Here is a 19,176-nt window from a genome sequence, read left to right as displayed (position 1 = left end):
GTAATGTACGCCGGCAATTACAGGAATACCTAAATATTATCCCTCCAGACACCCGTGTAACGTACGCCCGCAATTACAGGAATACCTAAATATTATCCCTCCAGACACCCGTGTAACGTACGCCCGCAATTACACCAATACCTAAATATTATCCCTCCAGACACCCGTGTAACGTACGCCCGCAATTACACCAATACCTAAATATTATTCCTCCAGACACCCGTGTAACGTACGCCCGCAATTACACCAATACCTAAATATTATTCCTCCAGACACCCGTGTAACGTACGCTAGAGATGTCACCAACATCAAATTTTGGGTTCGTTAACTTCAGAAAAAAGTTCGCGAACAGGCGAATCTGGTGAACTGCCATAGACTTCAATGGGTAGACAAATTTTGAAACCTACAAATGGAAAAGTTGTTTCAAGGGATCTAACACCTGGACAGAAGCATGCCGGAGGGGGATCCATGCCAAAAGTCTCACTAAAATTACGGAGTTGACACAGTTAATCCCTAAAGCGCAGAAATAAATCACACTATGCGAAGCTCTGGGTGTCAGTGGGCTGTGGAGTGTCTCACACAGAGAGATGCAATAGTGCTATCAGAATACAGTGACATAATAATGCACTGGAGGGGTTCTGTGCCTGCAGTGTAATGAGGCAGCAGCAGTAGTGTGCACACAGCTCTGGGTGTCAGTGGGCTGTGAAGTGTCACACAGAGAGATACAATAGTGCTATCAGAATACAGTGACATAATAATGCACTGGAGTGGCTCTGTGCCTGCAGTGTAATGAGGTAACAGCAGTAGTGTGCACACAGCTCTGGGTGTCAGTGGGCTGTGGGGTGTCACACAGAGAGATACAATAGTACTATCAGAATACAGTGACATAATAATGCACTGGAGTGGTACTGTGCCTGTAACTTAATGAGGCAACAGCAGTAGTGTGCACACAGCTCTGGGTGTCAGTGGGCTGTGGAGTGTCTCACACAGATAAAACACAGGACCCCGATGTGCTAGTCCTCTGTAGGGCTGTTTGGAGTGCTTTCACAGCAAGTGAGGAACAAGAACACAGGCCTAGCTAATGCTTTCCCTACCTATTGTAAGGCTTGGTGGTGTATTCTCCACAGTCAGCATGCAACACATGAGCTGACGTGGAGGAGGTACACACACCAGCACAAGGAAACAGGCTATCCCTAGTATAGTGGAGGGGAGGACTGACTCCAAAAGGAGATTGTGGCGCACAGAGCCGGTGCAGATCCGACAGCCACAAACAATGCTTTCGCTATAACGTCTCAGCGCAAAGTAGCGCTGAGCGCATAAACCAGAACTGAGGAGATCAGGACAGGTAGACAGAATGAACGCTTGCTTGCTAGCCGCTACTTAGTGGCAGCAAGCGTCCACAACAAGACAGACTGGAATGAGGCAGCCAATGCGTAGCGGCGATGGCGTGCCTCACAAAGACAGGACAGGATAGTCAGGAATTAGCAGGATCAAGATAGATGAACGTAACACAGATAAATATACAAATAGTATGATTTCCTAGCGTATTACAATTACAGCTATCAATGAAACTATTTGTAACGTCTGACTAACATATGTATATATCGGCAATGAACCGATATATGACATAAGCAGGAACACTGACTTAGGACTGGAACGATACAGGGAACAGGACTCAGAAGGATTCGCTATCTCTTCGCAGAGATGAACGCAATCCACAAACGGTAACAGGACAGGATTCAGAAGGATTTGTTATCTCCTCGCAGATATGAACGCAATCCACAAACAGGACCAGGAACAGGATAACTAGCTCAAAACGTGCTGGAACTGACTAACTGAACACAGGATATAAACAGTTTGTGTACGTATATATCAGCGTCACTGATGTATCAACGTAACACGAATACAAGGAAAATAATAAACGTGCTGGTATGCATATATATGGGCAATGAACCAATATATGATGCAAAACCAGCAAAGTATCTTTAGAACAAGAAACACGATCGGGGGCTGAAGCGACAGCAAGACAGGCTTAAACTGAAGCTATGAAAACCCGAGGAGTCCTGCAGGAAGCAAATCTTTATACTGAGGTCATCCAATGGGAGCAGACATGCAGATTCCCACACAGGTGAATGATAATCAGTCACAAGCTGACAGCAGGGAAAGGCAGACAAAGCTATGCAGCTTGCATGGAAAGAGATCAGAACTGCCTGAGCTGCAGCACTACTACTTCCAGCAATACCTGCTGCAGCAGCGATCATGACAGTACCCCCGCCCTTAAAAGCGGATTCCAGACGCTTTTCAAAACTGAAATTCCCAACAAAACAGTCTGACTGATAATTCATGATGACCGGGACAGCCCGGCAAGACCAAATTCCAGAATCAGTCCCCACAAGACTGGACCCATCAGAACCAGAACCTACAGAACCATGCCCATCAGTACTACAAGCCCCAGTGTGACACCCATCAGAACCATGATTTCCAGAAGAAAGCCCTCCGAAACTCCCTGAGCGATACCCACCGCCTTCCAGGAACCGTTCAAAAACGCCAAAGCCTTTGCAATGCCCACCGGGACTGTCTTTACCAACGCAAAACCCACTGTTGAACCAGTCCAAGGCACCAGGACAAGTTTTCTCAGAGACCTCCCAGAACACCTTGAAGCTCCAAAGAGATCCCCATAAGTCAGAACGCCCCTTAGGCTCACATGGAGAACTATCAAGAACCCCTATGGAACCTAGGGCAATTCCCGAGTCAGGGCCACAAGGACAAACATCAAGATCAGGGCTTTCAGGGACCAGAACCATCTCTGGGCATGCAGGCAGACTGGCAACATCAGAACATGTCTCCCCTAAGGAAGCATCTGAGTACGCTAACACCTTAGACACACTTGGGCATTCTGGCACACAAAGAACATCTGGGCACACCGGCACAAGAGAAACCTCTGGGCATGTCAAGGAACTGTGAGCCTCAGGGTCAGCCAAGACAGGACCAAAACCAGGACTGGCCAAAAAAAAATCATCATGACTAGACTTCGCAACTACTGGACTTTTACACGAGAATGCAGGATCAGACTTAGATGTCGCTGATTCCAGCAAAGTCAGTAACAAATCAGATTCAGGGGCACTAACAAGACAGGACAAATCTTCTGATGTATGCACTGAACCAGATAGGGACTCCACAACTACCTCTGGACTGGACAGAGACTCATTTAAGACACTGGATTGGAGCTCATGAGGCGCTGCAGAACAAGTCAGTATTGCAGCAGCCCCCACTGGACTAGGTAAAACTGAGGAATTCCCTGGACAGGAAGGGGACTCTGGAACCTCTGCCACACCGGCCAGAGAACCAGAATCTTTCAGGATACAGGGCTGGGTTTCAGGAACACTCATTAGACCGGACTGAAATTCTGAGATTTCTATTATTTTTACCAGAGAATCAGAATTATCCATGTTACAGGGCAAAACTTTTGAAACATTCAGAGGACAGGGCTGGAGTTCCTCGGCTGTTACAACACTGGAGAGGGACTCAACAACATTGGTTAAATCAGACTGTGTACAGGGCAAGGTATCTAACACACTTGCTGACGAGGACAGTATTTCAATGGCTTCTGCTTTGCTGGGCAGAAATTCATCAAGTTTTATTAGAGCAGACTGTAATTCCAAAACAGCTGCTAGACAAGTGAATATTACTGCAACACCAACTGAGGTAAGCAGTGCCTCAGACTGTTCTGCTAGAGGGTTTGAAGTATCCAAAGTACTGGGTGAAGCATAAGACTCTGCGACCACAGCTTCACTGGACAGGATCACTGAACAGTCCATATTGCAGGGCAAAACCATGGAAGCACCTGCTGGACAGCATAATGATTCTGTGACCTGAGTTTCATTGGAGAGATCTACTGCACAATTCATGGTACAGGGCAAATTTACTGGAACATTTTCTGAACACGGTAATAATTCTGCGATTTCGGATTCACATAGCAGACGCTCTGAGTTATTCACGAAACTAGAGTGAGGTGTAGAAACAGGAAGATCAAAACACAATGTTTGTGCATCTGAATCACCATTCAATTGTAAAATTGGAAAATTCAGATGCTGGGGTTCTGAGGTTTCTGGACAGGATTGCTGGGACTCGGAAACTGATGTAGTGCATCTATTGGCATCTGCTGGATCAGACAGGAGTTGAACTTTATTAACACAGGTAATTTCTGCAGAAGTGTTTGCAGAGACAGGCAAGATTTTTCTGGTGTCTGTTTCACTGAACAAAGACTCATGAGTACTGGCTAGGCTGGACTCAGAAGTCAGCAGGACCTCTGGGTCCTCTGCTGAGAGATTTGTGCAGGGCAAAGTTAAGAAAGTATCAGTGGCTTCTGTTTTACTGGGAAGTAACACTGAGTTATCCATGGTACAGGGTGGAGTTACAGGAACATTCACAAGACATGGCAGGGACTCAGTAACTGGAGAAGTGGGACAGTCTCCAATTGACAGTGTGTCTTCCCTGGTATCAACTGATTGAATCGCATAAAAATCGTCCAAAATCATTTTCCACACATCGATCAATGGAGCCACAAAGTCATACCCACACACACCAGTTTTTATTAGGTTATAGGCAGACTTAATGCATGCATTCAATACTAATTTACTTTTTGCACTGTAAAATTGACAAAATGAACTTGAATCATTCTTCCATTCATTGACCAGAGCTTCCATCTCTCCTTTCTCAAATGGAGGATTCCAAGCATACTTAACAGGCAGATCACAGTTTGCAGATATGATTGTGGCAGGGACATATATTGGGTTAATTAGCAGGTGATTGGCAGATTCCTTATTCTTAAGAATCTCTAATACCTGTAGCAAGTGTTGAACTGTAGTGTATGCAAACTTTCCTTGCTTCACAAATAAGTTGATTTGTTCAATACTCTGTAATATCTCCTCATAATCATACTCAGATAATTCTTTTAAACAAAAATCTTTATTTTCCCTAGCAAGTGATGAAAGTTCATTAGTAGTTTCATAAGTCCATTTAACTCCCCTGAAAGACAATTGCATTTCATTATCTGTTAATGGCAGAATCTCATTATAGGTCTCAGTCGCTAAAGGTGCGTACACACATGCGACTATAGTCGTTTGTAACGATCGTTCCCCGATCTTTACCAACGACGATCGTTACAAAAAACGAACCACCGACTATTAAGGCAAACGACGAACGAGCCAAATCGCTACAAAAGAAAGTTCTGTCTCGGCGGATTTTAACCAACGACGATCATTTGCAAAAGTAGTACATCGTTGGAAACGATCGTTCGTACTAGGCTTGACATGCGCATTTCACTATTTCTCCATGGAACTTCTCATTTTTATGCGCAGGCGCAATAGTTGCTTTCTGTGATGTAACGTTCGTTCTAACGATCAGATCGTTACACACATTTTAAAACTACCTTTACTTAGGTCGTTCTTTCATCAATTAAAAGTTCGTTCGTCGTTCTTAACGAACGATCGTTGTCGCATGTGTGTACGTAGCACAAGGATAACGACTCTGCAGATCGGACACGTTTCTTAGAACGTTTGCGTTTTGCCTTAGACCCTGCTGTTTTTGGTGATTTATTCAAAGCTGCAGGAAAATTATCAGTAACACTTTCTGCTTGCTGCTCATTCTTGCAAGCAATTGAAGGAGCAGCTGATTGGCCTGCTGCCAGGAGTTCATTAAGAGGAAAAGGCAATGGATCTATGTGCAACCAATTGTGAATTACAAAAGCTATAAATTGCAAAGGACTTTGTCTAAACTGAGTGTGATCTAAGACATCGATTGCCCAATCAAAAAGTTTGCCCTTAAAAAGAGCACAAACGATCCAATCAGACCAGGTAGAAATTGCAGAAGCCCGAAAGTCGGGATTGGCCAGAACTTTAACCAATTTTGATATAAATTTCTCTGTAACTTCAGGACCAAGCTTTTCAAATTTTTTTAAGGAGCAGGACCCCTGACAAACAGTGTCATACTTTCTGGAAATCCCCCCCACAATAGGGATTGGTAATGGGGTTTTCATAATGTAAGGCTTGGTGGTGTATTCTCCACAGTCAGCATGCAACGCATGAGCTGACGTGGAGGAGGTACACACACCAGCACAAGGAAACAGGCTATCCCTAGTATAGTGGAGGGGAGGACTGACTCCAATAGGAGATTGTGGCGCACAGAGCCGGTGCAGATCTGACAGCCACAAACAATGGTTTCGCTATAACGTCTCAGCGCAAAGTAGCGCTGAGCGCATAAACCAGAACTGAGGAGATCAGGACAGGTATACAGAATGAACGCTTGCTAGCTAGCCGCTAGTGTTGGGCGAACAGTGTTCGCCACTGTTCGGGTTCTGCAGAACATCACCCTGTTCGGGTGATGTTCGGGTTCGGCCGAACACCTGATGGTGTTCGGCCAAACTGTTCGGCCATATGGCCGAACTAAGAGCGCATGGCCGAACGTTACCCGAACGTTCGGCTAGCGCTGTGATTGGCCGAACGGGTCACGTGTAGTGTTGGGCGAACATCTAGATGTTCGGGTTCGGGCCGAACATGGCCGAACTCCGAACATAATGGAAGTCAATGAGGACCCGAACTTTCGTGCTTTGTAAAGCCTCCTTACATGCTACATACCCCAAATTTACAGGGTATGTGCACCTTGGGAGTGGGTACAAGAGGAAAAAAAATTTTAGCAAAAAGAGCTTATAGTTTTTGAGAAAATCGATTTTAAAGTTTCAAAGGGAAAACTGTCTTTTAAATGCGGGAAATGTCTGTTTTCTTTGCACAGGTAACATGCTTTTTGTCGGCATGCAGTCATAAATGTAATACATATAAGAGGTTCCAGGAAAAGGGACCGGTAACGCTAACCCAGCAGCAGCACACGTGATGGAACAGGAGGAGGGTGGCGCAGGAGGAGAAGGCCACGCTTTGAGACACAACAACCCAGGCCTTGCATGAGGACAAGAAGCGTGCAGATAGCAATTTGCATTTTGTCGCCATGCAGTCATAAATGTAATACAGATGAGAGGTTCAATAAACAGGGACCGGAAACGCTAACCCATCACAGATGTTCATTGTTCATGTTACTTGGTTGGGGTCCGGGAGTGTTGCGTAGTCGTTTCCAATCCAGGATTGATTCATTTTAATTTGAGTCAGACGGTCTGCATTTTCTGTGGAGAGGCGGATACGCCGCCGATCTGTGACGATGCCTCTGGCAGCACTGAAACAGCGTTCCGACATAACGCTGGCTGCCGGGCAAGCCAGCACCTCTATTGCGTACATTGCCAGTTTGTGCCAGGTGTCTAGCTTCGATACCCAATAGTTGAAGGGTGCAGATGGATTGTTCAACACAGCTACGCCATCTGACATGTAGTCCTTGACCATCTTCTCCAGGCGATCGGTGTTGGAGGTGGATCTGCACGCTTGCTGTTCTGTGTGCTGCTGCATGGGTGTCAGAAAATTTTCCCACTCCAAGGACACTGCCGATACCATTCCCTTTTGGGCACTAGCTGCGGCTTGTGTTGTTTGCTGCCCTCCTGGTCGTCCTGGGTTTGCGGAAGTCAGTCTGTCGGCGTACAACTGGCTAGAGGAGGGGGAGGATGTCAATCTCCTCTCTAAAGTCTCCACAAGGGCCTGCTGGTATTCTTCCATTTTGACCTGTCTGGCTCTTTCTTCAAGCAGTTTTGGAACATTGTGTTTGTACCGTGGATCCAGAAGGGTATAAACCCAGTAATTGGTGTTGTCCAGAATGCGCACAATGCGTGGGTCGCGTTCAATGCAGTCCTAGGCCGAAGAGGTCATAGCCTAGGGTCACAAAACCTGTTTATTGGGCAATTTCAATGGTGGCGAGTCTGACGTACATAAATCGCAGCAATGGCCGTTAGCAACGTCTGAATCTCACGAAATGTCTCATGCAGGTAGAAGACATATTGTTAGACTTGGGCTCCAAAGATGGGTTCCCTACATCTCTGCAAACCAGAGTTACAGGGCTCCAAATTTGGTAAAATCCCCCATAGGCTTTCATTGGGCCTCCTATTTACAGTTCCAAAATCTCACATCTTTTCAAAGGGCAATTACTCAGCAGTGGCAAATTTTCTAGCATTGTAGGGACCCTTAGGGGGAACATGACTGGTGAGTTTCGGGCCCCTAGGCCGAAGAGGTCATAGCCTAGGGTCACAAAAACCTGTTTATTGGAGCTATTTCAATGGTAGTGATGGTGACGTACAAAAATCGCAGCAATGGCCGTTAGCAAAGTCTGAATCTCACGAAATGTCTCATGCAGGTAGAAGACATATTGTTAGACTTGGATTCCAAAGATGGGGTCCCTACATCTCTGCAAACCAGAGTTACAGGGGTCCAAAATTGGTAAAATCCCCCATAGGATTTCATTGGCTCCCTATTTCACTTTCCAAAATCTCACATCTTTTCAAAGGGCAATGGCTCAGCAGTACCAAATTTTCTAGCATTGTAGGGACCCTTAGGGGAAACATGACTGGTGAGTTTCGGGCCCCTAGGCCGAAGAGGTCATAGCCTAGGGTCACAAAAACCTGTTTATTGGGGCTATTTCAATGGTAGTGATGGTGACGTACATAAATCGCAGCAATGGCCGTTAGCAAAGTCTGAATCTCACGAAATGTCTCATGCAGGTAGAAGACATATTGTTAGACTTGGATTCCAAAGATGGGGTCCCTACATCTCTGCAAACCAGAGTTACAGGGGTCCAAAATTGGTAAAATCCCCCATAGGATTTCATTGGCTCCCTATTTCACTTTCCAAAATCTCACATCTTTTCAAAGGGCAATGGCTCAGCAGTACCAAATTTTCTAGCATTGTAGGGACCCTTAGGGGGAACATGACTGGTGAGTTTTGCCACTGCTGAGCCATTGCCCTTTGAAATGGTGTGAGATTTTGGAACGGTAAATAGGAGGCCCAATGAAAGCCTATGGGGGATTTTACCAATTTTGGACCCCTGTAACTCTGGTTTGCAGAGATGTAGGGACCCCATCTTTGGAATCCAAGTCTAACAATATGTCTTCTACCTGCATGAGACATTTCGTGAGATTCAGACGTTGCTAACGGCCATGGCTGAGATTTATGTACGCCACCATCACTACCATTGAAATAGCCCAAATAAACAGGTTTTTGTGACCCTAGGCTATGACCTCTTCGGCCCAGGGGCCCGAAACTCACCAGTCATGTTCCCCCTAAGGGTCCCTACAATGCTAGAAAATTTGGTACTGCTGAGCCATTGCCCTTTGAAAAGATGTGAGATTTTGGAAAGTGAAATAGGGAGCCAATGAAATCCTATGGGGGATTTTACCAATTTTGGACCCCTGTAACTCTGGTTTGCAGAGATGTAGGGACCCCATCTTTGGAATCCAAGTCTAACAATATGTCTTCTACCTGCATGAGACATTTCGTGAGATTCAGACTTTGCTAACGGCCATTGCTGCGATTTATGTACGTCACCATCACTACCATTGAAATAGCCCCAATAAACAGGTTTTTGTGACCCTAGGCTATGACCTCTTCGGCCTAGGGGCCCGAAACTCACCAGTCATGTTCCCCCTAAGGGTCCCTACAATGCTAGAAAATTTGGTACTGCTGAGCCATTGCCCTTTGAAAAGATGTGAGATTTTGGAAAGTGAAATAGGGAGCCAATGAAATCCTATGGGGGATTTTACCAATTTTGGACCCCTGTAACTCTGGTTTGCAGAGATGTAGGGACCCCATCTTTGGAATCCAAGTCTAACAATATGTCTTCTACCTGCATGAGACATTTCGTGAGATTCAGACTTTGCTAACGGCCATTGCTGCGATTTATGTACGTCACCATCACTACCATTGAAATAGCCCCAATAAACAGGTTTTTGTGACCCTAGGCTATGACCTCTTCGGCCTAGGGGCCCGAAACTCACCAGTCATGTTCCCCCAAAGGGTCCCTACAATGCTAGAAAATTTGCCACTGCTGAGCAATTGCCCTTTGAAAAGATGTGAGATTTTGGAACTGTAAATAGGAGGCCCAATGAAAGCCTATGGGGGATTTTACCAAATTTGGAGCCCTGTAACTGGTTTGCAGAGATGTAGGGAACCCATCTTTGGAGCCCAAGTCTAACAATATGTCTTCTACCTGCATGAGACATTTCGTGAGATTCAGACGTTGCTAACGGCCATTGCTGCGATTTATGTACGTCTTACTCGCCACCATTGAAATTGCCCAATAAACAGGTTTTGTGACCCTAGGCTATGACCTCTTCGGCCTAGGACTGCATTGAACGCGACCCATGCATTGTGCGCATTCTGGACAACACCAATTACTGGGTTTATACCCTTCTGGATCCACGGTACAAACACAATGTTCCAAAACTGCTTGAAGAAAGAGCCAGACAGGTCAAAATGGAAGAATACCAGCAGGCCCTTGTTGAGACTTTAGAGAGGAGATTGACATCCTCCCCCTCCTCTAGCCAGTTGTACGCCGACAGACTGACTTCCGCAAACCCAGGACGACCAGGAGGGCAGCAAACAACACAAGCCGCAGCTAGTGCCCAAAAGGGAATGGTATCGGCAGTGTCCTTGGAGTGGGAAAATTTTCTGACACCCATGCAGCAGCCCACAGAACAGCAAGCGTGCAGATCCACCTCCAACACCGATCGCCTGGAGAAGATGGTCAAGGACTACATGTCAGATGGCGTGTGCTGTGTTGAACAATCCATCTGCACCCTTCAACTATTGGGTATCGAAGCTAGACACCTGGCACAAACTGGCAATGTACGCAATAGAGGTGCTGGCTTGCCCGGCAGCCAGCGTTATGTCGGAACGCTGTTTCAGTGCTGCCGGAGGCATCGTCACAGATCGGCGGCGTATCCGCCTCTCCACAGAAAATGCAGACCGTCTGACTCAAATTAAAATGAATCAATCCTGGATTGGAAACGACTACGCAACACTCCCGGACCCCAACCAAGTAACATGAACAATGAACATCTGTGATGGGTTAGCGTTTCCGGTCCCTGTTTATTGAACCTCTCATCTGTATTACATTTATGACTGCATGGCGACAAAATGCAAATTGCTATCCGACGCTTCTTGTCCTCATGCAAGGCCTGGGTTGTTGTGTCTCAAAGCGTGACCTTCTCCTCCTGCGCCGCCCTCCTCCTGTTCCATCACGTGTGCTGCTGCTGGGTTAGCGTTACCGGTCCCTTTTCCTGGAACCTCTTATATGTATTACATTTATGACTGCATGTCGACAAAAAGCATGTTACCTGTGCAAAGAAAACAGACATTTCCTGCATTTAAAAGACAGTTTTCCCTTTGAAACTTTAAAATCGATTTTCTCAAAAACTATAAGCTCTTTTTGCTAAAAAAAAATTTCCTCTTGTACCCACTCCCAAGGTGCACATACCCTGTAAATTTGGGGTATGTAGCATGTAAGGAGGCTTTACAAAGCACAAAAGTTCGGGTCCCCATTGACTTCCATTATGTTCGGAGTTCGGGTCGAACACCCGAACATCGCAGCCATGTTCGGCCTGTTCGGCCCGAACCCGAACATCTAGATGTTCGCCCAACACTACTAGCCGCTACTTAGTGACAGTAAGCGTCCACAACAAGACAGACTGTAATGAGGCAGCTAAAGCGTAGCGGCGATGGCGTGCCTCACAAAGACATGACAGGATAGTCAGGAAATAGCAGGATCAAGATAGATGAACGTAACACAGATAAATATACAATAAGTATGATTTCCTAGCGTATTGCAATTACAGCTATCAATGAAACTATTTGTAACGTCTGACTAACATATGTATATATCGGCAATGAACCGATATATGACATAAGCAGGAACGCTGACTAGGACTGGAGTAATACAGGGAACAGGACTCAGAAGGATTCGCTATCTCTTCGCAGAGATAAACGCAATCCACAAACGGTAACAGGACAGGATTCAGAAGGATTCGTTATCTCCTCGCAGAGATGAACGCAATCCACAAACAGGACCAGGAGCAGGATACTAGCTCAGCACGGGTGCTCACGATACGCGCAAACTACCAAAACGTGCTGGAAAACTGACTAACTGAACACAGGATATAAACAGTTTGTGTACGTATATATCAGCGTCACTGATGTATCAACGTAACACGAATACAAGGAAAATAATAAACGTGCTGGTATGCATATATATGGGCAATGAACCAATATATGATGCAAAACCAGCAAAGTATCTTTTAGAACAAGAAACACGATCGGGGGCTGAAGCGACAGCAAGACGGGCTTAAACTGAAGCTATGAAAACCCGAGGAGTCCTGCAGGAAGCAGATCTTTATACTGAGGTCATCCAATGGGAGCAGACATGCAGATTCCCACACAGGTGAATGATAATCAGTCACAAGCTGACAGCAGGGAAAGGCAGACAAAGCTATGCAGCTTGCATGGAAAGAGATCAGAACTGCCTGAGCTGCAGCACTACTACTTCCAGCAATACCTGCTGCAGCAGCGATCATGACACCTATCTGCAGCAAGTCTGGCCCTGCTCTCACTAACAGTCAGCAGCCAGCAGGGAATGAATCCAATATGGCCATAACTACTGCTTTTTGATAGGGGGTTGGGTGGTCCCTCCGAATTTAGCGGTTAATAGCAAAGCTCCCTTACATGCTAGAAACACCAAATGTGCCAGATATGTTAAGAAGAACAGTGGGAACAAGAGGAAGAACATGACAGTCTGTCATTTACCACATTTAAATGTATACTTTTTTCCTATGAAACTTTAGAATTGATATTCTCGTGTTTGTAGCATGTAAGGGGCCTTTGCTATTAACCACTAAAGTCGGTGGGTTTTCAATGACGAGCAGTGCTGCTCAAATCCGGATCCGGGAGACATCCGGATATCTCCCAGTTACCTGTGTGGGGCGGGGGAGGGTCAATCTTACCTGTCTGACGTCTTCTTCGTCCGTCCCTCGGCGCCTCCCACGATGCGCTCCACGTGTGTCATGTGATTACAAACACTTCCTTCTTCAACCCGGAAGGAAGAAGTGTTTGTAATCACGTGACCACCACTCGGACCGCATTGTGGGAGGCGCCGAGGGACGGACCGAAGAAGACGTCAGAAAGGTAAGATTGACGCCTCTCCCCCACCCCTCGCAGGGTAACTGGAAGATATCCGGATAGAACTATCCGGATGTCTCCCGGATCCGGATTTGAGCAGCCCTGATCACGAGTACCGACTAGTGATGACGAGTCGGGTAACGAGTGCAATCACAAGTGATCGAGAGCAGATCACTAATGCCGATTACGACCTTATGATTGCAAAAAACGAGTTCCTCGTGATGAGCACCACTGCCTCTCCCCACCCAACAGTATTTTTACCATTTTTATTTTTCTGTCACTGATACATGTTCCCGGACCCCCACTGCCAGACTTCCCGAGTCCGTTACTTAGCCTGTATGACTTGGGCAGAACTCCAACCAAACTTCGCTTTACATAGACTTCAGTGGTATTCACCAGAGAACCGATAAGGTTGCGTGATTTTCAAAAAGTTTGCCAGTGATCTGGTGATCCAGTACCCATCACTGCCACACAAAGGTCAGGCACACAAGGGCCAAGGTGATTGCCTCATCTGCCTTGTGGGTAATATGGCCCTGAGGGTCATAGAGCATCAATGGGAGAAATAACGAGAGGAGATTAAAAACTGGTGTGGTGAAGAAATGTCTTCGATGGATGCCTCAACCCATCAGACTAATGTACAAGATATGTTATTTATTCAGAATAAGAGCTTCTTTTGTTTTGGCTTTATATGTCCAGACTTTTGGGGGCGCTGTAGATGTTGGGGATTGATGTGCGGGTTGTTCCCTCTCCTGCCTCCTTGTTATCACTGTAGACATAGCATACTGGAAGATTCCAGCACATGAGACTTCCCCGGTGGTGAATCTTCCTCTCTAGGGCCTGATTCACAAAGCGGTGCAAACTTTTTCGCGGACTTTTGCGCGCACAATTTGCCGCGAATCGCGGCACTTTGCGCGCGCAACAGTCCACGAAAAAGTTTGCACCGCTTTGTGAATCAGGCCCCTAATCTGTACGTCTGTTTTCCAGGGAGAGGCTTTGAAGCTGAGCCCAGCAGTCTGCTAAAAGAAGACCTGAGCTTTCGTGATCCCAGCCATTCCACCCATGTGGAGATGACCTCTGGTGCTGCTCCTGCCACTGAGTCTTCATTCAGCACAGCCAGACCAGTGTTTATTAATGAGAAGCCTACAGCCATGGTGGTGACCTCCCGGCGTAAGGTAGACATTGTCTCTTTAGGTCCTGCTCACTGATTGTATGTCATATTATATCACAGGCTGGCTGGCCAGGCATACATTCGCCAGCTGGTTTAGGGAGCAGAGCCTCAGATTCAGCTAATTAGAAATATTCTGCAGCAGGAGATGATCCGATCCGGAGGAGGTGGATTAATATTAGAGAAGTTTCTCCAGGCACAATCATGGCTTTGAAAAGTAAAGGCCTTTTGTTCTTAGCGCAGAATTGGTGAGGCCCAATGCACAGCATGGGATCATTTCTCACAATACCCTCTGCCTGGCAGCCCTCCACTCTTCAGATCAGGGCTCAGGAGACAATCTTTCCTGCAGTATGTAGGACAACACTGCTAATTTATCCAAGAGGAAGGAGAAGGAAAGAGCTTTTTCACTTTTATGACAAAGCCAGATGGAAGAATAATGGGGACCTCATGGCAATAAAACCGTCCCACTAAAAATAACACTTTTACTTAAATTCACCTGTGATGTGAATAACACACTTCTAAAAATGAAACTTAACTTTCCGTGAAAAAATTCCAGAAACGTAGATCAGTGCTACTCAAATGTATATCACAGCTAAGTTTTCCCCATCCTTAGCCAATCTCTACATGGGATGGTGGGAGGAGCGCTATGTCTTTGGGAGTGCCTGCCGTTGCATGGAGGACGTTGTGTGGTACGGGAGGTACATCGACGATCTGTTGGTCATTTGGAAGGGTGACGTGGAACAGGTTGGGGACCTGATGGAGTACTTCAATTCAAATGACTTGAACCTCCAATTCACACATGTGGTGGGAGTTGGCTCTCTGCTCTATTAGCTACTTGGATCTGGAATTGAGAGGGGATACTGAGCGGAGTAGCATCCTGACCACCACCTACAGGAAACCATCTAGTGGCAACACAGTCTTAAGAGCTGATAGTTGCCACCCTATACATACTATTCGTGGTATTCCTGTGGGTGAGTTCACGAAGGTAAAGCGCAACTGCTCTGATGTCGACCATATGGAACAGGAGTTGAATACAGCTGAACTCCGTCTAAGGGCTAGAGGGTACCCAGGGTGGTGTATCAAGAGGGGAAGGGATAGAGTGGCCAAGAAGTCTAGAACAGACTTGGTTAATCCTCGGGTACCACAGAATCCCGAACCCCAGAAACCAACCTTTGTCACCACATATTCAGATGAGTACAAACAAGTGAATGGGATCATTGCAAAATATCTCCCTATGCTCCGAGCCGACACGGACCTTTCCAATATCCTCAGCGATGGAGTTAGATATGCAAGTAGACGTGCTCCAACCTTGGGACAAGTTTTGTCCCCCAGTTTGTTTAACACGGGGGTCACAGGTAAAACGTGGCTGACCACGGTTGGCTCCCATAGGTGCGGTTTGGCGACCTGTAAATATTGCCATGTCCATGTAAAATCCAAAACTGCCGTCTCTGCCTCTAGTGGCAGGAGTTTCCCCATTTCACAGTTTATTCATTGCGGAACCAGATATGTGGTGTACCTCATTTCCTGTGCAGCATGTTCACTGCAATATGTGGGGTGCACTACTAGGCCTTTGAGGCAGAGGGTGGCAGAACATTATTTGGGGCCTGGCATACTACACATATCACCAATGTCGCCAGGCATTTTCGTGAGATCCATGGAGGGAACATGACCAGCTTTTCCTTCTGTGGGATTAAGAAAGTAATACCGTCTAAGAGGGGGGGGGGGGGGGGGGGATCTCTATTAGAGACTTTTGAGAAAGGAGGCAGAATGGATTTTTAAGTTGAATACTAGGGTCCCGCATGGCCTAAATGCAAGATGGGATTTGGCTACTATCACCTAAAAAGAACCTTGCCATCTGACCCCCAGATCTATGGTGAATAGGCTACTGGTCCTGCTCCTCCATGCTGGCCTTCTTTCGGCTGTCCTTGCTGTCACTGGTTGCTCTTTTCCCTTTGGGAACCTTCTAGGCTACATGCTCCAGGTTTTTAGTTTGTATATACATATTTTTCTATATATGCATTTTAATGTTTGTTGTATTGATGCTTTGATTTGTATGTGTGGGCGGGGGATGGTACCTTGCAGACACCCCCCCCCCCTTGATATGTAACCACTCCCCAATTGGGATGGTCTTGGGGCGGGTACCATGCATTTACATCCCTATTTATGTGTTCAAACTGCCATTTGTGTATGAGCTATGATTAAGGACGTTTGAGTCCGAAACATGTCAGCTATGATGCCTGCCGAGTTTTAATCTGGATATGTCCTTAATAAAGGTTACTTCAATCTGGCAAGTGCGGACCTTCCCTTCTGTACTGCATCCTTTGGTCTTGCTAACCTGGGTCGAGCACTGCAGTGGAAGTGGTGGAGTGGAGCTGTGTTCACTTTGCAAATTGGCTATATGACAGGAGGGTTCCTCAGTATCGTATATCCAAAGATGGCCACACACAGGAGGGTTCCTCAGTATCGTATATCCAGAGATGGCCACACACAGGAGGGTTCCTCAGTATCGTATATCCAGAGATGGCCACACACAGGAGGGATCCTCAGTATTGTATATCCAGAGATGGCCACACACAGGAGGGTTCCTCAGTATCGTATATCCAGAGATGGCCACACACAGGAGGGTTCCTCAGTATTGTATATCCAGAGATGGCCACACACAGGAGGGTTCCTCAGTATTGTATATCCAGAGATGGCCACACACAGGAGGGTTCATTAGTATTGTATATCCAGAGATGGCCACACACAAGAGGGTTCCTCAGTATCGTATATCCAGAGATGGCCACACACAGAAGGGTTCCTCAGTATTGTATATCCAGAGATGGCCACACACAGGAGGGTTCCTCAGTATCGTATATCCAGAGATGGCCACACACAGGAGGGTTCCTCAGTATCGTATATCCAGAGATGGCCACACACAGGAGGGATCCTCAGTATTGTATATCCAGAGATGGCCACACACAGGAGGGTTCCTCAGTATCGTATATCCAGAGATGGCCACACACAAGAGGGTTCCTCAGTATCGTATATCCAGAGATGGCCACACACAGGAGGGTTCCTCAGTATCGTATATCCAGAGATGGCCACACACAGGAGGGTTCCTCAGTATCGTATATCCAGAGATGGCCACACACAGGAGGGTTCCTCAGTATCGTATATTCAAATATGGCCACACACAGGAGGGTTCCTCAGTATCATATATCCAGAGATGGCCACACACAGGAGGGTTCCTCAGTATCGTATATCCAGAGATGGCCACACACAGGAGGGTTCCTCAGTATTGTATATCCAGAGATGGCCACACACAGAAGGGTTCCTCAGTATCGTATATCCAGAGATGGCCACACACAGGAGGGTACCTCAGTATCGTATATCCAGAGATGGCCACACACAGGAGGGTTCCTCAGTATCGTATATCCAGAGATGGCCACACACAGGAGGGTTCCTCAGTATCGTATATCCAGAGATGGCCACACACAGGAGGGTTCCTCAGTAGTGGTGCTCAAATACCCCTTTTCAAAATTCGAGTTAGGTCGAATTCGAATAGTAAATTATTCGAGATCAGTCGAATATTCGAGTCGAATAATTTTTACTATTCGATTCGACCTCGGAATTCGAGCTCACTATTCGAGTCGGTATTCGAGCTCATTATTCGAGCTGGCTATTCGAAATGGCCTTAAATAGCTTCCAACACTTGTTTTGAGGGTGAATGATGCAAGAAACCTCTTTTTTTCCAAGTAACAACAGCAAGTGATTATGTGGGGATGTTCCTTTAAAAAAAAAAAGTTGAAAAGAGAAGTTGTGTCCAGAAATTTGTTCAGTACTGTATATACTTCTTCTTCTTCTTCTTCTTTATCTTCTATATCTTCTTCTTCTTCTTCTATATCTTCTTCTTCTATATCTTCTTCTATATCTTCTTCTTTTATATTGTCTTCTTCTTCTTATTCTTCATCTTCTTCATCATCATCTTCTTCATCATCATCTTCTTCATCTTCTTTTTCTTCATCTTCTTCATCTTCTTCTTCATCTTCTTCTTCATCTTCTTCATCTTCTTCTTCATCTTCTTCATCTTCTTCTTCATCTTCTTCTACATCTACTTCATCTTCAACTTCTTCATCTTCTTCTTCTTCTTCATCTTCTTCATCTTCTTCATCTTCTTCATCATCATCTTCTTCTTCTTCATCTTCTTCTTCTTCATCATCTTCATCTTCTTCTTCATCTTCTTCTTCTTCATCATCTTCATCTTCTTCTTCTTCATCTTCTTCATCTTCATCTTCTTCATCTTCTTCTTCTTCTTCTTCATCTTCTTCATCATCATCTTCTTCTTCATCATCTTCTTTTTCTTCATCTTCTTCATCTTCTTCTTCATCTTCTTCATCTTCTTCTTCATCTTCTTCATCTTCTTCATCTTCTTCTTCTTCTTCTTCTACATTTACTTCATCTTCAACTTCTTCATCTTCTTCTTCTTCTTCATCTTCTTCATCATCTTCATCTTCTTCATCTTCTTCATCTTCATCTTCTTCTTCTTCATCTTCTTCATCTTCTTCTTCTTCTTCTTCTTCATCTTCTTCATCTTCTTCTTCATCTTCTTCTTCTTCTTCATCTTCTTCATCTTCATCTTCTTCATCTTCTTCATCTTCTTCATCTTCATCTTCTTCTTCATCTTCTTCTTCTTCATCATCTTCATCTTCTTCTTCTTCATCATCTTCATCTTCTTCTTCTTCATCTTCTTCATCTTCTTCTATATCGTCTTCTTCTTCACTTATTTCTCTTTTCAAATTTTTTTTTTTAAAGAAATGCAGCTATTTTTGAGCGTAACAAATAGCTGGTGGCGCACGCATGTTGGAAGCGCCATTGTATGTGCTCCCTGGCAGTGGAAACACACAGACAGCAGGAGGTAAATTCAGCAGCAGGAGG

At 45.6% G+C, this 19,176-nt stretch overlaps 1 protein-coding gene across 1 annotated transcript in view; it reads left to right on the top strand.

Annotated features, from left to right (window-relative positions):
- Positions 1 to 19,176, top strand: part of DRAXIN (dorsal inhibitory axon guidance protein) — a 261,892-nt gene that overhangs the window by 159,059 nt on the left and 83,657 nt on the right. Inside the window, exon 3 of the mRNA XM_068238757.1 lies at positions 14,079 to 14,266. Coding sequence (XP_068094858.1) covers positions 14,079 to 14,266 — 188 coding nt within the window. The remainder of the gene's footprint in view (positions 1 to 14,078; positions 14,267 to 19,176) is intronic.

This window comes from Hyperolius riggenbachi, chromosome 6 (genome assembly GCF_040937935.1).
Source record: "Hyperolius riggenbachi isolate aHypRig1 chromosome 6, aHypRig1.pri, whole genome shotgun sequence".
Lineage (NCBI taxonomy): Eukaryota > Metazoa > Chordata > Amphibia > Anura > Hyperoliidae > Hyperolius > Hyperolius riggenbachi.
Note: the sequence above shows the minus strand (reverse complement) of the source record. Positions and strands in the feature narration are given on the sequence as shown.